We start from the raw sequence: 14,849 nt of genomic DNA on the forward strand, positions 1-14,849 counted from the left end.
TGCTGCAATGTTAAACCTGGCCTAGCATCCCCTACGTTTCCAAGGGGTCTCCGGCCATTCCCTCTCATCTGGCTGGGCCTGGTCTCTGAAATGGCAAAGCCACATAGAGCTGGGCTGCAATTCTGCAATGTCAGAACCAAGGATGGTTCAGAACTGGGTCCTATTTTATCCAGACCCCTAAAGTGAGGGCGAGCAGGTGGGAAATTGCTCTGGATTTGGCCAGAGAGAGACTGTGAAGGTCCCCAAAGAAAGCTACCTGGATCCGGCATTCTCGTCTTGACCAATCCGCCTACGTCCCCTCTGCTGTGCACATCTCTGTGGCCCTGGTGTTTCCCACACTGCCTGTAATGAGAACCAAACTTCACAGAGCAGGCTGCACTGGCCAGGAGACCTGCTGGTCCCAGTAATGGGCACTGCTCCTATGAAAGAAAGTGACTGAGGACTCCGGAGGGATAAAAGGAAAAAGCATGAGGCCAGACAGTGACAGCTGGGAAATGGCACCAGCAAAACAGGGAAGTCTTCTGTAACTCAGTGCAGGCTGTTGGCCAGTTCCTGTTTGCTGCGGCGTGACGCTCGGTTGCGTGGGAGCAGTGATGGGATGCATTGCTCAATGCTAAATTCTGGCAAGGCAGGAAACTGCAGTATTCTCCAGGGGACAGTGTGCTTTGGGAATGCCTCTTTCTGGTTGACAGCTGGGCTGGGCTACATGCTCCTGTCTAGAGATGGTGTATTCTGACCCCGTTTAACGGCAGCACAAGTCCCAGTTTCATGTCGCGAAAGCCGCGGTGCTGGGATGGAGATTATGCTGATGTCACAGGGCTGCCTTTGCGTGGGGAGTGTGTAGGGGAACAAAGACATGCAGCAAGGCAGGGCTTAGTGAGAACCTTCTCCTCACAATGACGAGTTCTGTTTTAAAATGTCAGTTTGACATGTCCTCCCCCACCAGTCACCTTCTTCATCTTCTGGGCTCTGGAGTTAACTCCTCAAAGCCTGCCTCTTCCATGCTGCCAGCCGGATGAAAGCTGCTGAGTGGTGTGTGCAGTACCCAAAGGGTTAATGTTTCCCCCTCTGAACTGTGCGGCGCCCACCAGGAAACTGGGTTTGCTGTGATGACAAATCTAGTTTCTTTCGTTAACGGGGGTCTTTCCTGCCCCCTTGACCGGCAGGCGCCGGGGACGTGGTGCCAGTGAGAGGCAGACTGCAGTGTGAGGTTCAGACTGGGATGTTTGGCCTGCAGACCTGACCCCCAGGCAGGGGGAGGAGATGTTGGGGTGGTTTGTTTTCCTACCACTATGGCAGCTCCATGCACGTACGCATCCGCAGCATCGCAAGGGAATGCGGCAGTGCAATACAAAACAGGAGAAAGTGTTTGGAAATCAGTCCCAGGGTTAGACCCGGTCCTGATAAAGAGCCTTCCATCTGAACCAGGTTTGGGTGCACTTTGTCCTCTGGGCTGCAGCTTTGTGCTGAAACCAGGAAAGGAATTGTGTCTACACAGCAGATGGGAACCGTCCAGTATCTGTAGTGTGGATGGGCCCTAGAAGTACCATGTGGTTGGTATGGTGGTGCTATCGATGATGCTGTCACTGAACTTCCCTGGAATCTCCCAGCCTCATCTCCGTGGTCTGTTATCGCTGTGACACCAGTTCAGGAAGCTTGTTTTAAACACAACTGCAAACCCCTGGGAGATCCCCAGGAGCCTTCACTGCATCCTGCTCTCATCATGACACCATTGTGCCCAAGAATAACGTGGCTGGGGGCTTGGAGCCAAATTTCTCTTTACACTGTATGAGGAGGCAGATGGTTTGACAGCCATGGAAACAGACAAAGCACAGGGCAGTGCCAATGTGCCCTGATCGTGAGCTGGAAGGACCGTCTTCAGGGACCAGAGCCTCATTCTCTCTCCATGGCACATCCAGTCCTTGGCCTTTCCACTTTCAGTTCACACCAGTAACAGTGATAGCTTTGTGAAGATCACGCTTGTTCACTGGAAATCCAACCAAGACCTTATAGACTCATTCTGTTTGCCGGGCACTTCCGGAGCTGTTTGTGGTACAGTGTCACCATATTACTATTCAGATGCTTCAGCTTTCCTGGGAATCTTATGAGGTCAAAGCCAAGAGGTAAAGATTAACCGAGACAAAGCTGCTGTCAATATTTACCGAGAGTTCAATAAACCTTGGTATTGTCTGAGAGCCTGGGTCGGTGTGGATTGTTCTGCAAAGCATGATCATTGAATGAATCGATAAACAAAATATCAGCTTGGATAGCACAGGCTGCCCCAGGAAACTGAGCGGAAAGGCACCACTCAATCAGGGGATGCTGCTGCAGGGGCTTTATGAGGCCCATGTCTGGTAGCCGCTTGGTGTCCTGGCTGAAATGGATTTGGTAGGTCTCAGTCCACTTCCCAGGAGCCAAAAATTCAGATGGACAAAGTTGTCATCACCCTTGAGGCTCATTGGGGGTGGCCAGGCATGGGCATTCCACATGGACTGAACGCCCGTCGGGTGATCCTGGTTCGGGGGGAAGCTGTGTGGGGGAGGGGAAGCTTGCACGACTGCTGCCTGCATGGCAACTTGTTCTGTGGACAGATAAAAAGCCTATGCCCAGGCCTGAGAACGCAGGCCGGTACATGCTGAATTTGCACATGCAACCTGAGAAGACTTTAGAAGTCATGTTGCGGAACAGGGGGGATGGGATGCAGATAAGAGAGAAGTTTGTCCCCTTCTCGCCCCCCCAGCACCTGGGACCCCAGTTCCTAAAGCATGTTACAGACGCTGAATGAAATAGATGAGAGAAAATCACTGCAAAGTCTTCTCCATCTAGTGAGGCCTTGTGGATGTCCTGGGGAAGCGCGTAGTTGCTGGTTGCAGTTCAAAAGTGTGAATTTTAGTGGCGTAGGAAAACTTTCCCTGTTTGTTTTCCCCCGTGACTGGTCCTATTAAAGCCAATGGAATTGCCTCACCGGAATGGACAACGTCCTGCCCACAGCAGTGACCCATGTCAGAGGCGTCAGAGACAGGGCTGTACCCTGGTATAAAGCCCCTTATTTTATCCTGGTTCCCTGCTGCTGATCAGCTGGTGTCCTGAAGCCTGGGGATCAAGAGCTCATCTCCTTTAATTCTTCCTCGCCTGACTGTGGAGGTTGCTTTTGGGAGTCAAGTGGCCAAGTCCCTCCATGGCACTTTAGAGACTCGGTGAACAGTGAAACCCACTGACCTTGGTATCTGACTGTTCTGCACCAGCCTAGAGACTGTTCATGACAACGATATGCAGAGCTGCTCAGCACTGCTGGGCTGAACGTGGCTTCTCGTGGACTGGTGCAGGCTAGAACATAGACGGTGCAATGGGGTGAGATTGGTGAACTGCATGGTCATGTGACCCTGATGGCCTCGGCAGCCACCCTGCTGAGGCCACACATCTTACGCCTTAGCAGTGACTCACCTTCCTGGTCCCTGTCTGCTCAGCTGAAGGGGATTCTGGGACACTGTAAATGAAAACTGGACAGAACAGTAGAAAACAGCAGGGCATGGTCTGGCACTGGCAGAGGGATGCGACCTACTGGGTTTTCTCTGTTGTGTGCTTCGTGTATGCCCTTGCTCCCTGCCCCTGCTATCCATCACATTCCCTTGCTTTCTCTTGTTAGCTGAACATAGTTTAGACTTGCCTTCAGATCTCCCTGGAGTTGCTCCGGCTTCATAGCCCCCTCCTCCCTGCATCTGCTTCCGGCTCTTCTGCTTGCCAACCTGCCTTTCAGAGTTTGTGTCCTCCTCTTTTCCCAACACGCCCTTGCACTCTGCCCCTGTGATTTCTCCCTCAGCCTCCTGCTTGCCACCTCCATCGCTCCTGTCTCATACTCACCTCACACCCAGCTCACTGCTCTGACTGCCATATGCCTCACACTTCTCCTCCCTGCTCTGTGTGAGCTCCCCAACCTGCTCCATGCTTACGGTTGACCTTGTCTCCATCTCCTTTGGTTTCTGTCCCATCACTCCAGCCTCTTGCCCACATTATCTGGTCCTGACCACCCCTCCGTTCCCTCTCCATAGCTCTCGCACAGTTGAAGTAGGGCCGGTAACTCACTGCCAGCATAATGTCTCCTATCACTTTGCCATAGGCTTTGTTCCCACCCCCCATGCCTACGTAGGTACTATTGGTTCCACCTGGAGTGTTGGGTGATCCTCTGAATGCAAGTTACCTCTCAGGCCTTGTCTAGATGAGGCCTGAAGATGTGAAGTTAGCGTGTGGTAGCTAATGCGTTTTAAAAGATCAGGCGCCCTCCTGATCTTTACCTTGGCCAGTTCAGCAAATGTTAAAAAGACACACTTGATGCCAGTAGTTTACTGGCTTGTCTTGCTCCCATATGATCCAAGTTGCTGCAGTCAGTGAATTGCTTCTCTCTTTCCCCACAGGGATTTCGTACCAAAGGCTGGTGAGGGCGGAGCAGGGACTGTCCATGAAGAGTTGCCAGAGCTCCACTGTGTGAGTGCTGCTGTGGGGAGGTGGAGGGGATCGATGGGGGCGGCTTTGTGTGGTCTGGCAGCTGGTCTCCCTGGAACCCCCACTGCTCTTTCCATAGTGCTCATAATCAAGGGGCAGATGCCAAGCTAGGGCAAGCAGCCCCTAGAAAGTCACCCAAGATGCAGCTGTGGCTGTGTATGGGTTCGGGGGAGAAGGGGCAGTGGAGAACAGCACTGAACTAATGGTCAAGGCATATGGATAAAGTGGAAATACCAGCATTCCCAAAGTGGCCGTCCTGGGCCCTCTCCAGTTCTCAGTGTGTGCGTGTGTGTTTGCTGTTGCCCCATGGTGGGAAATGCATGGTCTTGAAAAGAACAGGATGGTGAAAAGAAGGAGCTGATCTGTGGCTGTCGCCCGGAGAATGTTTGGTCCGATCTCTATGCGAGTTGGAGAGCAGAAAAGATCCAAAGTGTCATGCATTAGCCAGAAGAGGTGCGGGGCAAAGATTGGAGGGAGGGGAACAGCTTCACCCCATCCCAGGCAGGAAGTTTGACAAGGTTCATGCTTGATCAATAAAAGTGCCATCTCTTGACAAATAAGCAAGCCAGCACGCTAGCCCGGAGTATGTGACTGAGACAGAGAAGGGGGAGGGGGCCTTATCTGGGCCTTCGATCCCTTCCACCCACGCTATCACCCTCATCTGTAAATATGAAAGTGTGAATGCAGAGCTGATCTCTCCCTAGCCTGCTATTAACAACAGCCGCTGGCTCAGCCATCGCTAAGGTTCCCCTGCTGTGAGCCTTTTTTATTTCAGGCTTGTCGTCATGCAGTTGTACTGCTTTAAATATACAAGTGTGTTCAAATGGTACAGCAGCTCGCCTCCCAGTGAGGATGCAGTGATAAAAGCATAAAGGTGCTTTATACCAGGCTGGCTATCCCTGTATGGGAAAGGGACTAAGTTATATTGGTATTTGGTGTGTTAATACCAGTGTAACCACATTCACACTAGCAGCTGTACCAGTATAACTGTGTAGGTAAAAAAGAAAAAAATCATACCCCCTAACCCACATATTTCTACCAGTAAAAAATCTGTGTATAGACCAGGCCTGGGCATTATACAAAGCCTGTGCCCATTGCCTGAGCCTGTGGGCCTACTGAGGCCCCGGTCCTGCAAACCCTGCAGCATGTGCTCAGCTTTAAGCAAGTCCTGTTGATTACACCGGGACTGCTCACCTGCTTAAAGTTAATCACCTGCTTAAGCACTTTGCTGGACCAGGGCCTTAGCAATTAACATGCAATTAGAGGATGCTGTTAGTATGGAGAAGAAACTCCATTGCCGTGCTTAAGGAGTGCCTCTCTTCCCCACTGCTCTGCCTCAGGCTGTGTGCCATGTCCTGAAGGTTAACCTCTGCCTCTGGTGGCCTAGCCGGGAGCCCAATTCCAGGAGCAGGGGCCTTCCTCTGAGACCACCCACCCCAGGTGTTTAAATCTAGGGACTCAAGTTTGAGCACCTTGGTCAATCTCTGCAGCAGCAACTGGACACTGGGATAGAGACGGGTCTTGTATGGTCTATATCCTGTCATGCCATGGATACGTTCAGTCACACCTGGAAACTAGCAAGGATCTGGTGCATCTGCCAAGATCTCATGTGGACCCAGTAGCCAACCCCATTAACCAAGATGCTGTCTCAAGGGCAAATTTGGTTTCCTTCTCTTACTCCCTCGCCCTTTCTGTCCTTCCCCAGTCGTGTGTGATCTGTCTCATTTAGACTGCAGGCTGTTTGGGGGAGGGACCCGGTGTCTGTCTGATGGAAGGGCCATAGCGCTGTGTGCAATCACAACCGTCTAGATTTGCACCGCTGTCAACATAGACTTCCTGCTCTGTGCCCAGCCTGTACATTGGTAAAACAGCCCATGGCCTGACACAATTGGCAGATTGTGCTGATGGGAAGCCCAGGAACCAGAGTGCTGGGGCTGGTCTGCCAAGCACCGACAGAGCAAAGCTGTCTTTAGAGGCCATTGCATGAGCGGGAGGACTGGACAGTGCTGTGTGTGTACAGTAAACTGGGATAATGAGGTGAAGGGCTTCTCTCAGGCTCCATGTTCCCTTAATGTGGAAGGATTTCACCATCTGGTGGGTGGAATAGTTTGGAATTGATCAAATGCCACACAAAGCTCCCAAGTCCCTCTGCTCTCCAGGTCGTGCTAACAGTGCAACTGTTATTTATTATTTGAGCATAAGCTTTCGTGAGCTACAGCTCACTCACGAAAGCTTATGCTCAAATAAATTTGTTAGTCTCTAAGGTGCCACAAGTCCTCCTTTTCTTTTTGCAGATACAGACTAACACAGCTGCTACTCTGAAACCTGTTATTATTTATTCTATCTATTCCCATGTCAGGGTCCAGTTTGCAAGGTGCTGTTTAATTAACCCTGGAGCTGCAGTGAGTTGAGTTGATTTTATCTTACGCTCACTAACCACTATCCCATGTTGCCCTTAGCACGGTTCTGCTGCTCAACCCCTCTGAGGTTCAGAGCGAATATCTGTCTGTCGCCAGGAAGATGAGCACCGCGGAGCACAGCCAGCACAGAACCTTCGTCATGCTAATTGGACACATCTACCAGGCCACTTTTGGGACCAAGTGCGATATGGGCAGCTTACAGCGCATTCTGAAGGTAGAGAGACTCCTGTGTTCTGCATGGAGGCCTTTAAACAAGAGCAATTCTATCCCTGGCACACAGGGTGATTTTTCTGTGTGCTGTTTAGCAGTGGTCTTCTCCATCCCAGAGATGGCTGCAGTTCCATGCTGACCCTTGTGCAATTCACGGATCAGTTTGGTTGCACAGTGCTTCTGGGGATGCTGCATGAATGTAAATTGTCTTGTGAGTTGCAAGGGGGAGGTGAGATCTCGCAGCAGTTCAATTCAGAAGGTAGAAACAACTATTTGTTCCCATAATTTTACAACGAAACAATGGGAAATGGCGATGAATAGAGCTCATTGCGTTGTCAATCAAAAGTTTAAAACAAAAGAAAACGCGGTTTCAACAACGATTTCTCAAGGAAAAAATGTGTTGTCATACTTTCTTTTTTGTTTAATTATATTTAGATTGAAATGTTTAAAAGTACTTTTTGAAACTTTTTTGTGGTTGGGGGCGGGGGGGAAGTCCCACTTTTTTCTCACTACTTTACTCCTTTGCCCTGCCCTGCCCTACCCTGCCTTTTCATTTTTTTAACCCACTGGAGAAAAGGGGACAGAAGGCAAAGAAGGAGGGAGGGAAGAGAAGAGACCAAAGTGAACAAAAGTTCCCATTTTCTTGTTTTTTAAAATAGTTTAAATTCCCCCCCCAAACAAAAAAAATAGATTTTTTTGAATGAAATTCAAACATTTTTTTCCCAGAATTTTTTATGGGGGTTGGGGGGAGAGGGGTGTTTCACTTAGCTCTGGCCAGGATTCTTTTTCTAGAAGAAATGGGTTATGCTTCATGAAGAGAGACCCACATGTAGACAAGCTGTCTCTGAATCTCTGTGCTCTCTTTAGTCCAGGACCTTAGAAGAGCTCTCAGAGATCCATTCTCGCACCACAGAAGCTCAGGAGCTGGCAGCTGTTACCAGCGACCCTGTCGCAGCCAGGGAACAGCTGGAGTCCATGCTGCAGGACATTGCGGCTGAAGCAGGTTTCCCTAAGATCACAGGTATGAGAGTGAGTGGGGTTGTTCTAATTTATACAATGTTCTACTTTTCTTTCTCTAGCCTGGCCTGTCATATACGTTAGCTGCTCTATTTTGAGAGATCAGGAGTGAATGCTATGAAGCATGAAATCCTTGACTGGACTACATTTCAAAAGTAGAACAAAAAATCTGTTCTGGCTCACTTCCTCATGATGAGCTGGTCTTTGGGGGGGTTTTCTTGCTTATTTCTTTTTCTGCTCCAGAATCACAGCTTTTATTAAAAAAAAAAAAAAAGTCTCTAACCCTTATGGTTAGGAAGAAAACTTTCAAAACACAAACCGATTGTAACAATGACCACTGCCTGGGTCTGCAGACAGCCTGAAATTATAGCTCTGAGAGCTCGGAACTGCCCCATTCATCTCGGAGTATCAACCCTCATGCCTGGCAAGGATCGCTTTAAATGTCGACGTTGTGAACTTTTTCACTGCTGCCGAAAGCACTCACACAAGGAGAATGCCTGGCTGTATGGTGAAGGTCTGCGTGATCGGCTGTGAGCGATGGCTCATTGTGGTGTCATTACGGAGTGTGGCATGGATTGTGGGCGGAGTTTGGGAGTGCCATTCCAACCTGATCTCTGGCCCCAGCATGGCAGAGGGGTGGAATGGAGCACAAAGCGGCATCTTAGCCCCACTGAGTGGGGACAGAGTCCAAGGAGCCCCCCAGATGAGCTTGGCAGAGGCTGTTTTGTTTAACACCTTCACTGTCTGTGGTGAGAAGATTCTCATGTTGCTGTCCTACATGGGTGGAGTTCACTTTGTGGGAGGAGCTAGTGAGAATTCACTACTTCCTCCCCTCCCACATTCATCCCTGGCTGTTAGGATGAATTGCTGGTGGCATCACTTGCTGGAGAGGAGGGGGTGGGGGCTCACAAGTGGAAGAGGGGCCTTGATGCTGGGACTTTTCACTTCAGTCGATGCTTGCCTGAGCTGACTTAAACTGGCGCTGAATACATTTAGGGTGGAAATGAAAGACAGTTTCTAACCATCAGAGGAGAGAGGTTCTGTAATGGCCCTTCCAATAGGAGGGGAGGCGAACAATCTAAATGGTTTTGAGATGGAACTAGGTAAACGGATTATGAGATGGAGGGGCCTGCAATAAATAGCAGGGGACTGGACTCAGTCACACAGGAGGTGCCTTCTCACTCTATGTTCCTAACTTGCCACTTGCTCTTCTCTCTTCTCAGGGATGGCCCAGTCGTGTAAACTTCACACAGTCCCCATCCCCGTTGCTCGATGCTACGCTTACAGCTGGGACAAGGATAATTTCGGTAAGGCTAAAACTCACCCACAGCTTGGCTGAGGAAGAACTCCCCTGGCCCCCATGGCACAGGCGTGCAAAGAGAGCTGCATTGTGGGGAATTTGAATTCCTCGGAAGCACGGGGCCAGTGGCAGAGGCAGGATCCCAGACCAGAGAGGCTTTCGAGGCCCCATCTTGCAAACGCACACGTGCTTTGTTTGAAATGCATTGAAGTCAATGGCGCTCCTCGCAGGATTAAAGTTAAGCATGTGTGTGGGTGTTCGCAGCACTGAGGCCTGGCTCAGCACTGATCTGGTACCTTCCTGCGTTCCTAGAATATAGATAATGTCAAGAGAAATAATGACCTTTGATATTGAAAACGTACGTTACTGGAACCTACCCAGTACTTCAATGGGACGTTCTCTGGGGCAGGGGCTGCCTTTTGGTTCTGAGTCAGTACAGCGCCCAGCACAATGGGGACCTGGTCTGTGACTGGAGCCCCAGGTACTACAACCATACAGACAATTAATAATAATGCAACTGTAACAGGGTGGCTTGCCCCTTTAATGGTCAGGGATCCTGTGGCCAGCCCTGGCTCGTTATCAGATTCAGCAGGGGAGAGGTCAGTGATTGCCATAAAGAGCTGAGAGGGCTCAGTGGCGGGGGCGGGGGCTGCAGGAAGGAAGTTGGCTCCTAGCAGGTCCTGGAGCAGTGGGGAGAGACACAAGTGGAAAGGCCCTGGGGTCCCTGCCGCCTGTTTTGGTCTGGGAAATAACTCTGTGTTGCTTGGCGAGTTTTGTGTTGAAATGAATAAACCACACCCCAAGGCAAGAGTCTGAAAGAGACCTAGGACGTGGCGTCGGTCCTTCCAGGGCTGGGCAGACAGGCCAGCTGTCCTACCGCAACTTTGCCAAATTGTAGTGGCCCGCTTGGGGGCAAGTTTAGCTCCCTTTGCGGAAGGCTACACCGGAGCTGGAGGTGCGAGTCCTAGTTTGAGGACTGTGCTAAGAACAGATGTGCGAGCCTCCACAGCCGGAGCATGAGTCCCGGGCCTGTCACCTAGGATGGGTACATACTCGGGGTGGCTAGCCCCTCGCACTGCAGTGGCCACACTCTGTTTTTAGCGTGCTAGCTCAATGAAAGCTAGTGTGGGTATGTCTCCCCGAGCTGGGAATTTCACCTCCAGCTCCAGTGTGGGCGTACGCTTTGGGCAACAAAATATGGTGTGTGGGGGGGTTCCATTGCCCTCAGGATAGGGTCAGGTGAGCAGGGTTTTTGTGCCTGGCCTGGTAATTTCCTCCCTCCTCGGCAATTTTGCAAGCGAAGCTGCTACTTCTCTTTTACTCCCAGTCCCTGCTTATGACAAATCTCTGTGTTTCTGTGCAGACTGTGCATTCAATGCCAGCCAGCCCCAACAAGCTACATCAATTCTGTCACTCTGGAAAACTGTTGGCCCACCTGTCCTCCCCTGGGCTTGTCTGTTTCATTCTTCTCACAGAGTACATTTTTGTCAGGGAGCCAGTGGCATTATCACTTTCTGACCTGGCTGGCTATCTTGATTAGTATTAAAATACGTTTTAATGGGGTGTGGCCATAAGTAGTAGAACTAGTTGACAATCCAAGTTGAAAGGAAGCAAAAGAAATGTTAGTTTACTTTGGTGTTTGGAAACCCAAAGGAAACAAAAACTTCCATTTGAAAGAAAACTGACTTTTGTTTCAAACTTTTTTTGCATAAAAAATTTCATTGAAATCGAACCGTTTTCATGAAAGTGTTTTTAGTTTTTGACAAAATCGCTTTCCCCCCCCACCAAATCCACTTGTTTTGGTCAAAAAACGTTGACAACCTCTGACAAGATGAGTTCTGGGCACAAGTGCATTTGGTATTCGTGTGGGACGGCCTCAGAAAGGAGGCGGTAGAAGTTCCACCACTGGGGTCATACGAGGCTGGACAAAGTACTGGAGAACACACTGTAGAGGATAATCCCTCACTGGCCCTCGGGTTGATGGGCTGGGAGGCCCGATATGCCCCTCTCATCTCCCATGTTGTGTTGTTTAGGACTCTGTGCTGGCTCTTATTCTTTCAGATATCCTCAGAGACGTACTCAACAAGGAGTGCGATGTTCTCAAGCCAGTGCTCTTGGAGGATGAGGAGGAAGAGGAGACGGAAATTGATGGCTGTTCTCCACAAAGAGACTCGCTCCTTTCCTCCATCTCAGCGGTTTCCAAGGACTCTGTGTACTCAGAGTTATCAGAGGAGGCATCGAAACATTCGCGGATGTCTCTCTTCACCACTTCCAAGGACTCCATTTCGGAGCTGTCGGTGGTCTCCAGAAGGTCCTTTAAGTCCTTTGTGTCTAGCCTCAAGGACTGCATGGACAGTGGCTATGCCGAAGACAGCGACGAGAGCTCTCTCGATCTGGTGGGGAGGCTGGACCTGAAAGAGGAGACGACACTTCACAAGCAGAGGCAGAGACTGGCCAGCAAAATCTGCAAGCTGTTCAAGAGCAAAAGCCAGCTGGTCTTGCGGAGAGACGTAAGGGACTATCCTGACACTGGTTCGCTCTCCCTACCTCTGCGCCGGGCCGAGAGCCTGTGCAACCCAGAGGCCAAGCACCACATCCCAGCACGCTCCCGGAGGGCTCTTTCCTTGCCCCAGCATGTGCTGAGTCAGCGGCTCCCGCAGCACCACACAGCGCAGAACGTGTGCGTCCAGCGCAGGCCCTTCCTGAGCTACGACGAGGACACCAAGGTCTCCACGCTGCGCGTCGTGGTCTTCGGCTCAGACCGCATCTCAGGGAAAGTGGCCCGGGCGTACAGGAACCTTAGGTGAGTGGGATGGCACCAGGGGAACCCGGCTCCCATTCCTTGTGTGTATTTACCCAGCCCTCCCACCACACGTCGCCTTACGGAGTCCAAGGGCCAGAGCCTCCGGTGGTATCAATAGATGTAGCTCTATTGATGTCCATGAAAGGTGGGCCCAGATCATCTGGCTATGCCCTGGTGTAGACTGTGCTGTGAGGTGATGATGGTGGATTGGGTTCCCACTCTGTTAGCCTCCAGGACTGAAGCCTGGTGACGAACCCTTCACCACACTCGGTGCTGTCCCTTCATGGTGCACGTGGCAATGTCTCGTGCTGTGGTGTTGTGCAGAGCCCCTTGTGCAACGCACTGTGCGAACATCCGACAGAAGGACGGTCCCTGCCCCAGAGAGCTTACGAGCTAAGTAAAGAGTGTTGGGCTGCTCCTGCACTGTTTCCCTCACCGCGCACATGACTGTTTGTGTGGGGGTGGGGACGGCGCGCGCACGCCTTACCTACCTGACACTAGCCACACCTCGCTCGTGCTGACACAGTGGGCTCTCTGCAGTGCTCTCCTTCCCTCTCCCTGTTCTAGACTACAAGAAATCGATTGCCCATTACTGACAAGGTACTTCAAGCTTCAGTTTTTCTACATCCCGGTGAAGAGGAGCTGCCTTACCTCATCTGCACCACTGACACATGCTCCTCCTTCTCCAGGAGATCCTCACCTGAGAGCCTCAGGGCAAACGGTACGTGCTGTGTCTCCCGTCGGACCAGCTCCTAGTGTAGAGACCTGCCTGCGTCACACAAGCAGCACCACGCTTGGCCCTCACTGGTTCCCCTTGTGGCTGGCTCGGCAGAGAGGCCAAGTACTGAATAGACCAAGTGCGCCTGAGGCTGGCAGGGAGGGAAGCTTGTCCTGTCCCTGTCTGTTCTGTAGGTGGCCTGCCCTCTTGATGGCCAACAGTGCAATACCTTCTGCCAGCTCAAAATTCACTTGCAGTAAGAAAAATAAATGAAATCAACCGGCCCAGGATGGTATGTCTACACTGCAACTGGACACCTGTGGCTGGCTCGTGTCTGCTGATTTGGTTCTTGGGCTACAGGGCTGTTTAACTGCAATGTGACTGTTCAGGCCCGAGCTCTGGGACCCTCCTGGGGTCCCAGAACCTGGGCTCCAACCTGAGCCTGAGCGTCTACACCACAGTGAAACAGCCGCGTAGACTGAGCCCCATGCACCCGAGTCAGCTGACATGGGCCAGCCGCAGGTGTTTAATTGCAGTGTAGACATCTCCTGAGTGACTCTGTCTGTCTGGTTTCAGGAACCCAGCTCAGCTGGGGCACAAAGCAGCACCAACGAAATCTCCCACTACATTGGGATGTTGGACCCATGGTACGAGCGCAACGTTCTTGGGCTGATTAACTTGCCCACGGATGTCCTGTGTCAGGTATGTCCGGGAGCTCAGGAGGAAATGAGCTTGGCTTTGGGTCCTTACCCCACTGCCCCTTTCCATGTGTTGGCATGGGGGCGGGAGGAGGGTCTCTCCCCTTCATTTGGAGTATCCACCATCAGCTGCTAGTGTTGGACCAGCTGGGTCTGCTCCAGGATGGGTCTAGTTTTGAGCTATCCTGCAAGATCCAGGTTGGGAGCCAGCTTGAGGCTTTCCTGGGGCTGAACATTGCCTGCCTCTGGGGAGTGGCTGGTTCCAGCCTGACCCACCCCGTTGCTCTGCCTCTTCTGTGAGTCTGTTCACAGGACAATGCACAGGAGGCCAGTGTCCCCATCCCCCCTGCTGTGCATTAGGAGACTAACTGGCCAATAGGGAAACATAGGGGGAAACTCCGGGGCAAGAATTGTGTTCTCGCTGTTACTCCCCACACTGGTCACCCCCTGGGCGCCATTCTCAGCAGAGAGGCCGAGAAGGCTGACCTGGTCCCAGCAGGGTGGGGTGGAGGTATGTCAGTGGGGGAACTCGCCCGGCCACAGCACCTGTTCGGAGGGTTTTAGTCTCCAGGGCTGCGACTCCAGTACCTTTCCCCAGCACCCACGACCTCCCAGCCCTGTGCTGAACATCAGGAGCAGAGCGGGTTTCCATTTCACCTCCTTGTGTCTATGCCAGCAATCTGCCAAACCCGAGGTGGAGCCTACGGAGGAGTCCAGGGAGCAGCTGCCCATCCTGGCTGACATGGTGCTTTACTACTGCCGGTTTGCTACTCGCCCGGTGCTGCTGCAGCTCTACCAGACAGAGGTACGCAGGGCTGGGCCTTTCCATCCCACCTTGCACATGGGGTTTGTGAGGACTTCTGTCTCTGCATAGATCAACTAAGGACTCCAGTACCAACCTCTACGAGACAAAGGTCTCTTCAGGACTGATACGTCCATGATGCTCAAGGGTTCGGCCAGTTCCTCCCCTGACCTGGCTATTGTGGGCCGGTGAGACTGTGCTTCCAGGGGCGTGCACAGGAATTTAAATTTGCATGCTTTTGGAGGGGCACATTAAACACACACAAATGAAAGGTTTGCGTGACTCCTGCCATTTCTCGGGACACCTCTGGCAGGGACACCCAGCTGTGAGGAGGCAGCAGAAGCTCCCCCTGCAGGGGGCGCTCCCCATGTCCCTTCAATC

At 51.7% G+C, this 14,849-nt stretch overlaps 1 protein-coding gene across 3 annotated transcripts in view; it reads left to right on the forward strand.

Annotated features, from left to right (window-relative positions):
* PIK3R5 (phosphoinositide-3-kinase regulatory subunit 5) overlaps positions 1–14,849 on the forward strand; it is a 97,336-nt gene that overhangs the window by 66,884 nt on the left and 15,603 nt on the right. For all 3 annotated transcript variants that reach the window (XM_075119367.1, XM_048817471.2, XM_075119365.1), the window contains exons 6-13: positions 4,413–4,482; positions 6,960–7,134; positions 7,998–8,151; positions 9,371–9,454; positions 11,509–12,250; positions 12,818–12,971; positions 13,545–13,670; positions 14,343–14,471. In XM_075119367.1, coding sequence (XP_074975468.1) covers positions 4,413–4,482; positions 6,960–7,134; positions 7,998–8,151; positions 9,371–9,454; positions 11,509–12,250; positions 12,818–12,971; positions 13,545–13,670; positions 14,343–14,471 — 1,634 coding nt within the window. The remainder of the gene's footprint in view (positions 1–4,412; positions 4,483–6,959; positions 7,135–7,997; positions 8,152–9,370; positions 9,455–11,508; positions 12,251–12,817; positions 12,972–13,544; positions 13,671–14,342; positions 14,472–14,849) is intronic.

Source organism: Caretta caretta, chromosome 14 (assembly GCF_965140235.1).
Source record: "Caretta caretta isolate rCarCar2 chromosome 14, rCarCar1.hap1, whole genome shotgun sequence".
NCBI lineage: Eukaryota > Metazoa > Chordata > Testudines > Cheloniidae > Caretta > Caretta caretta.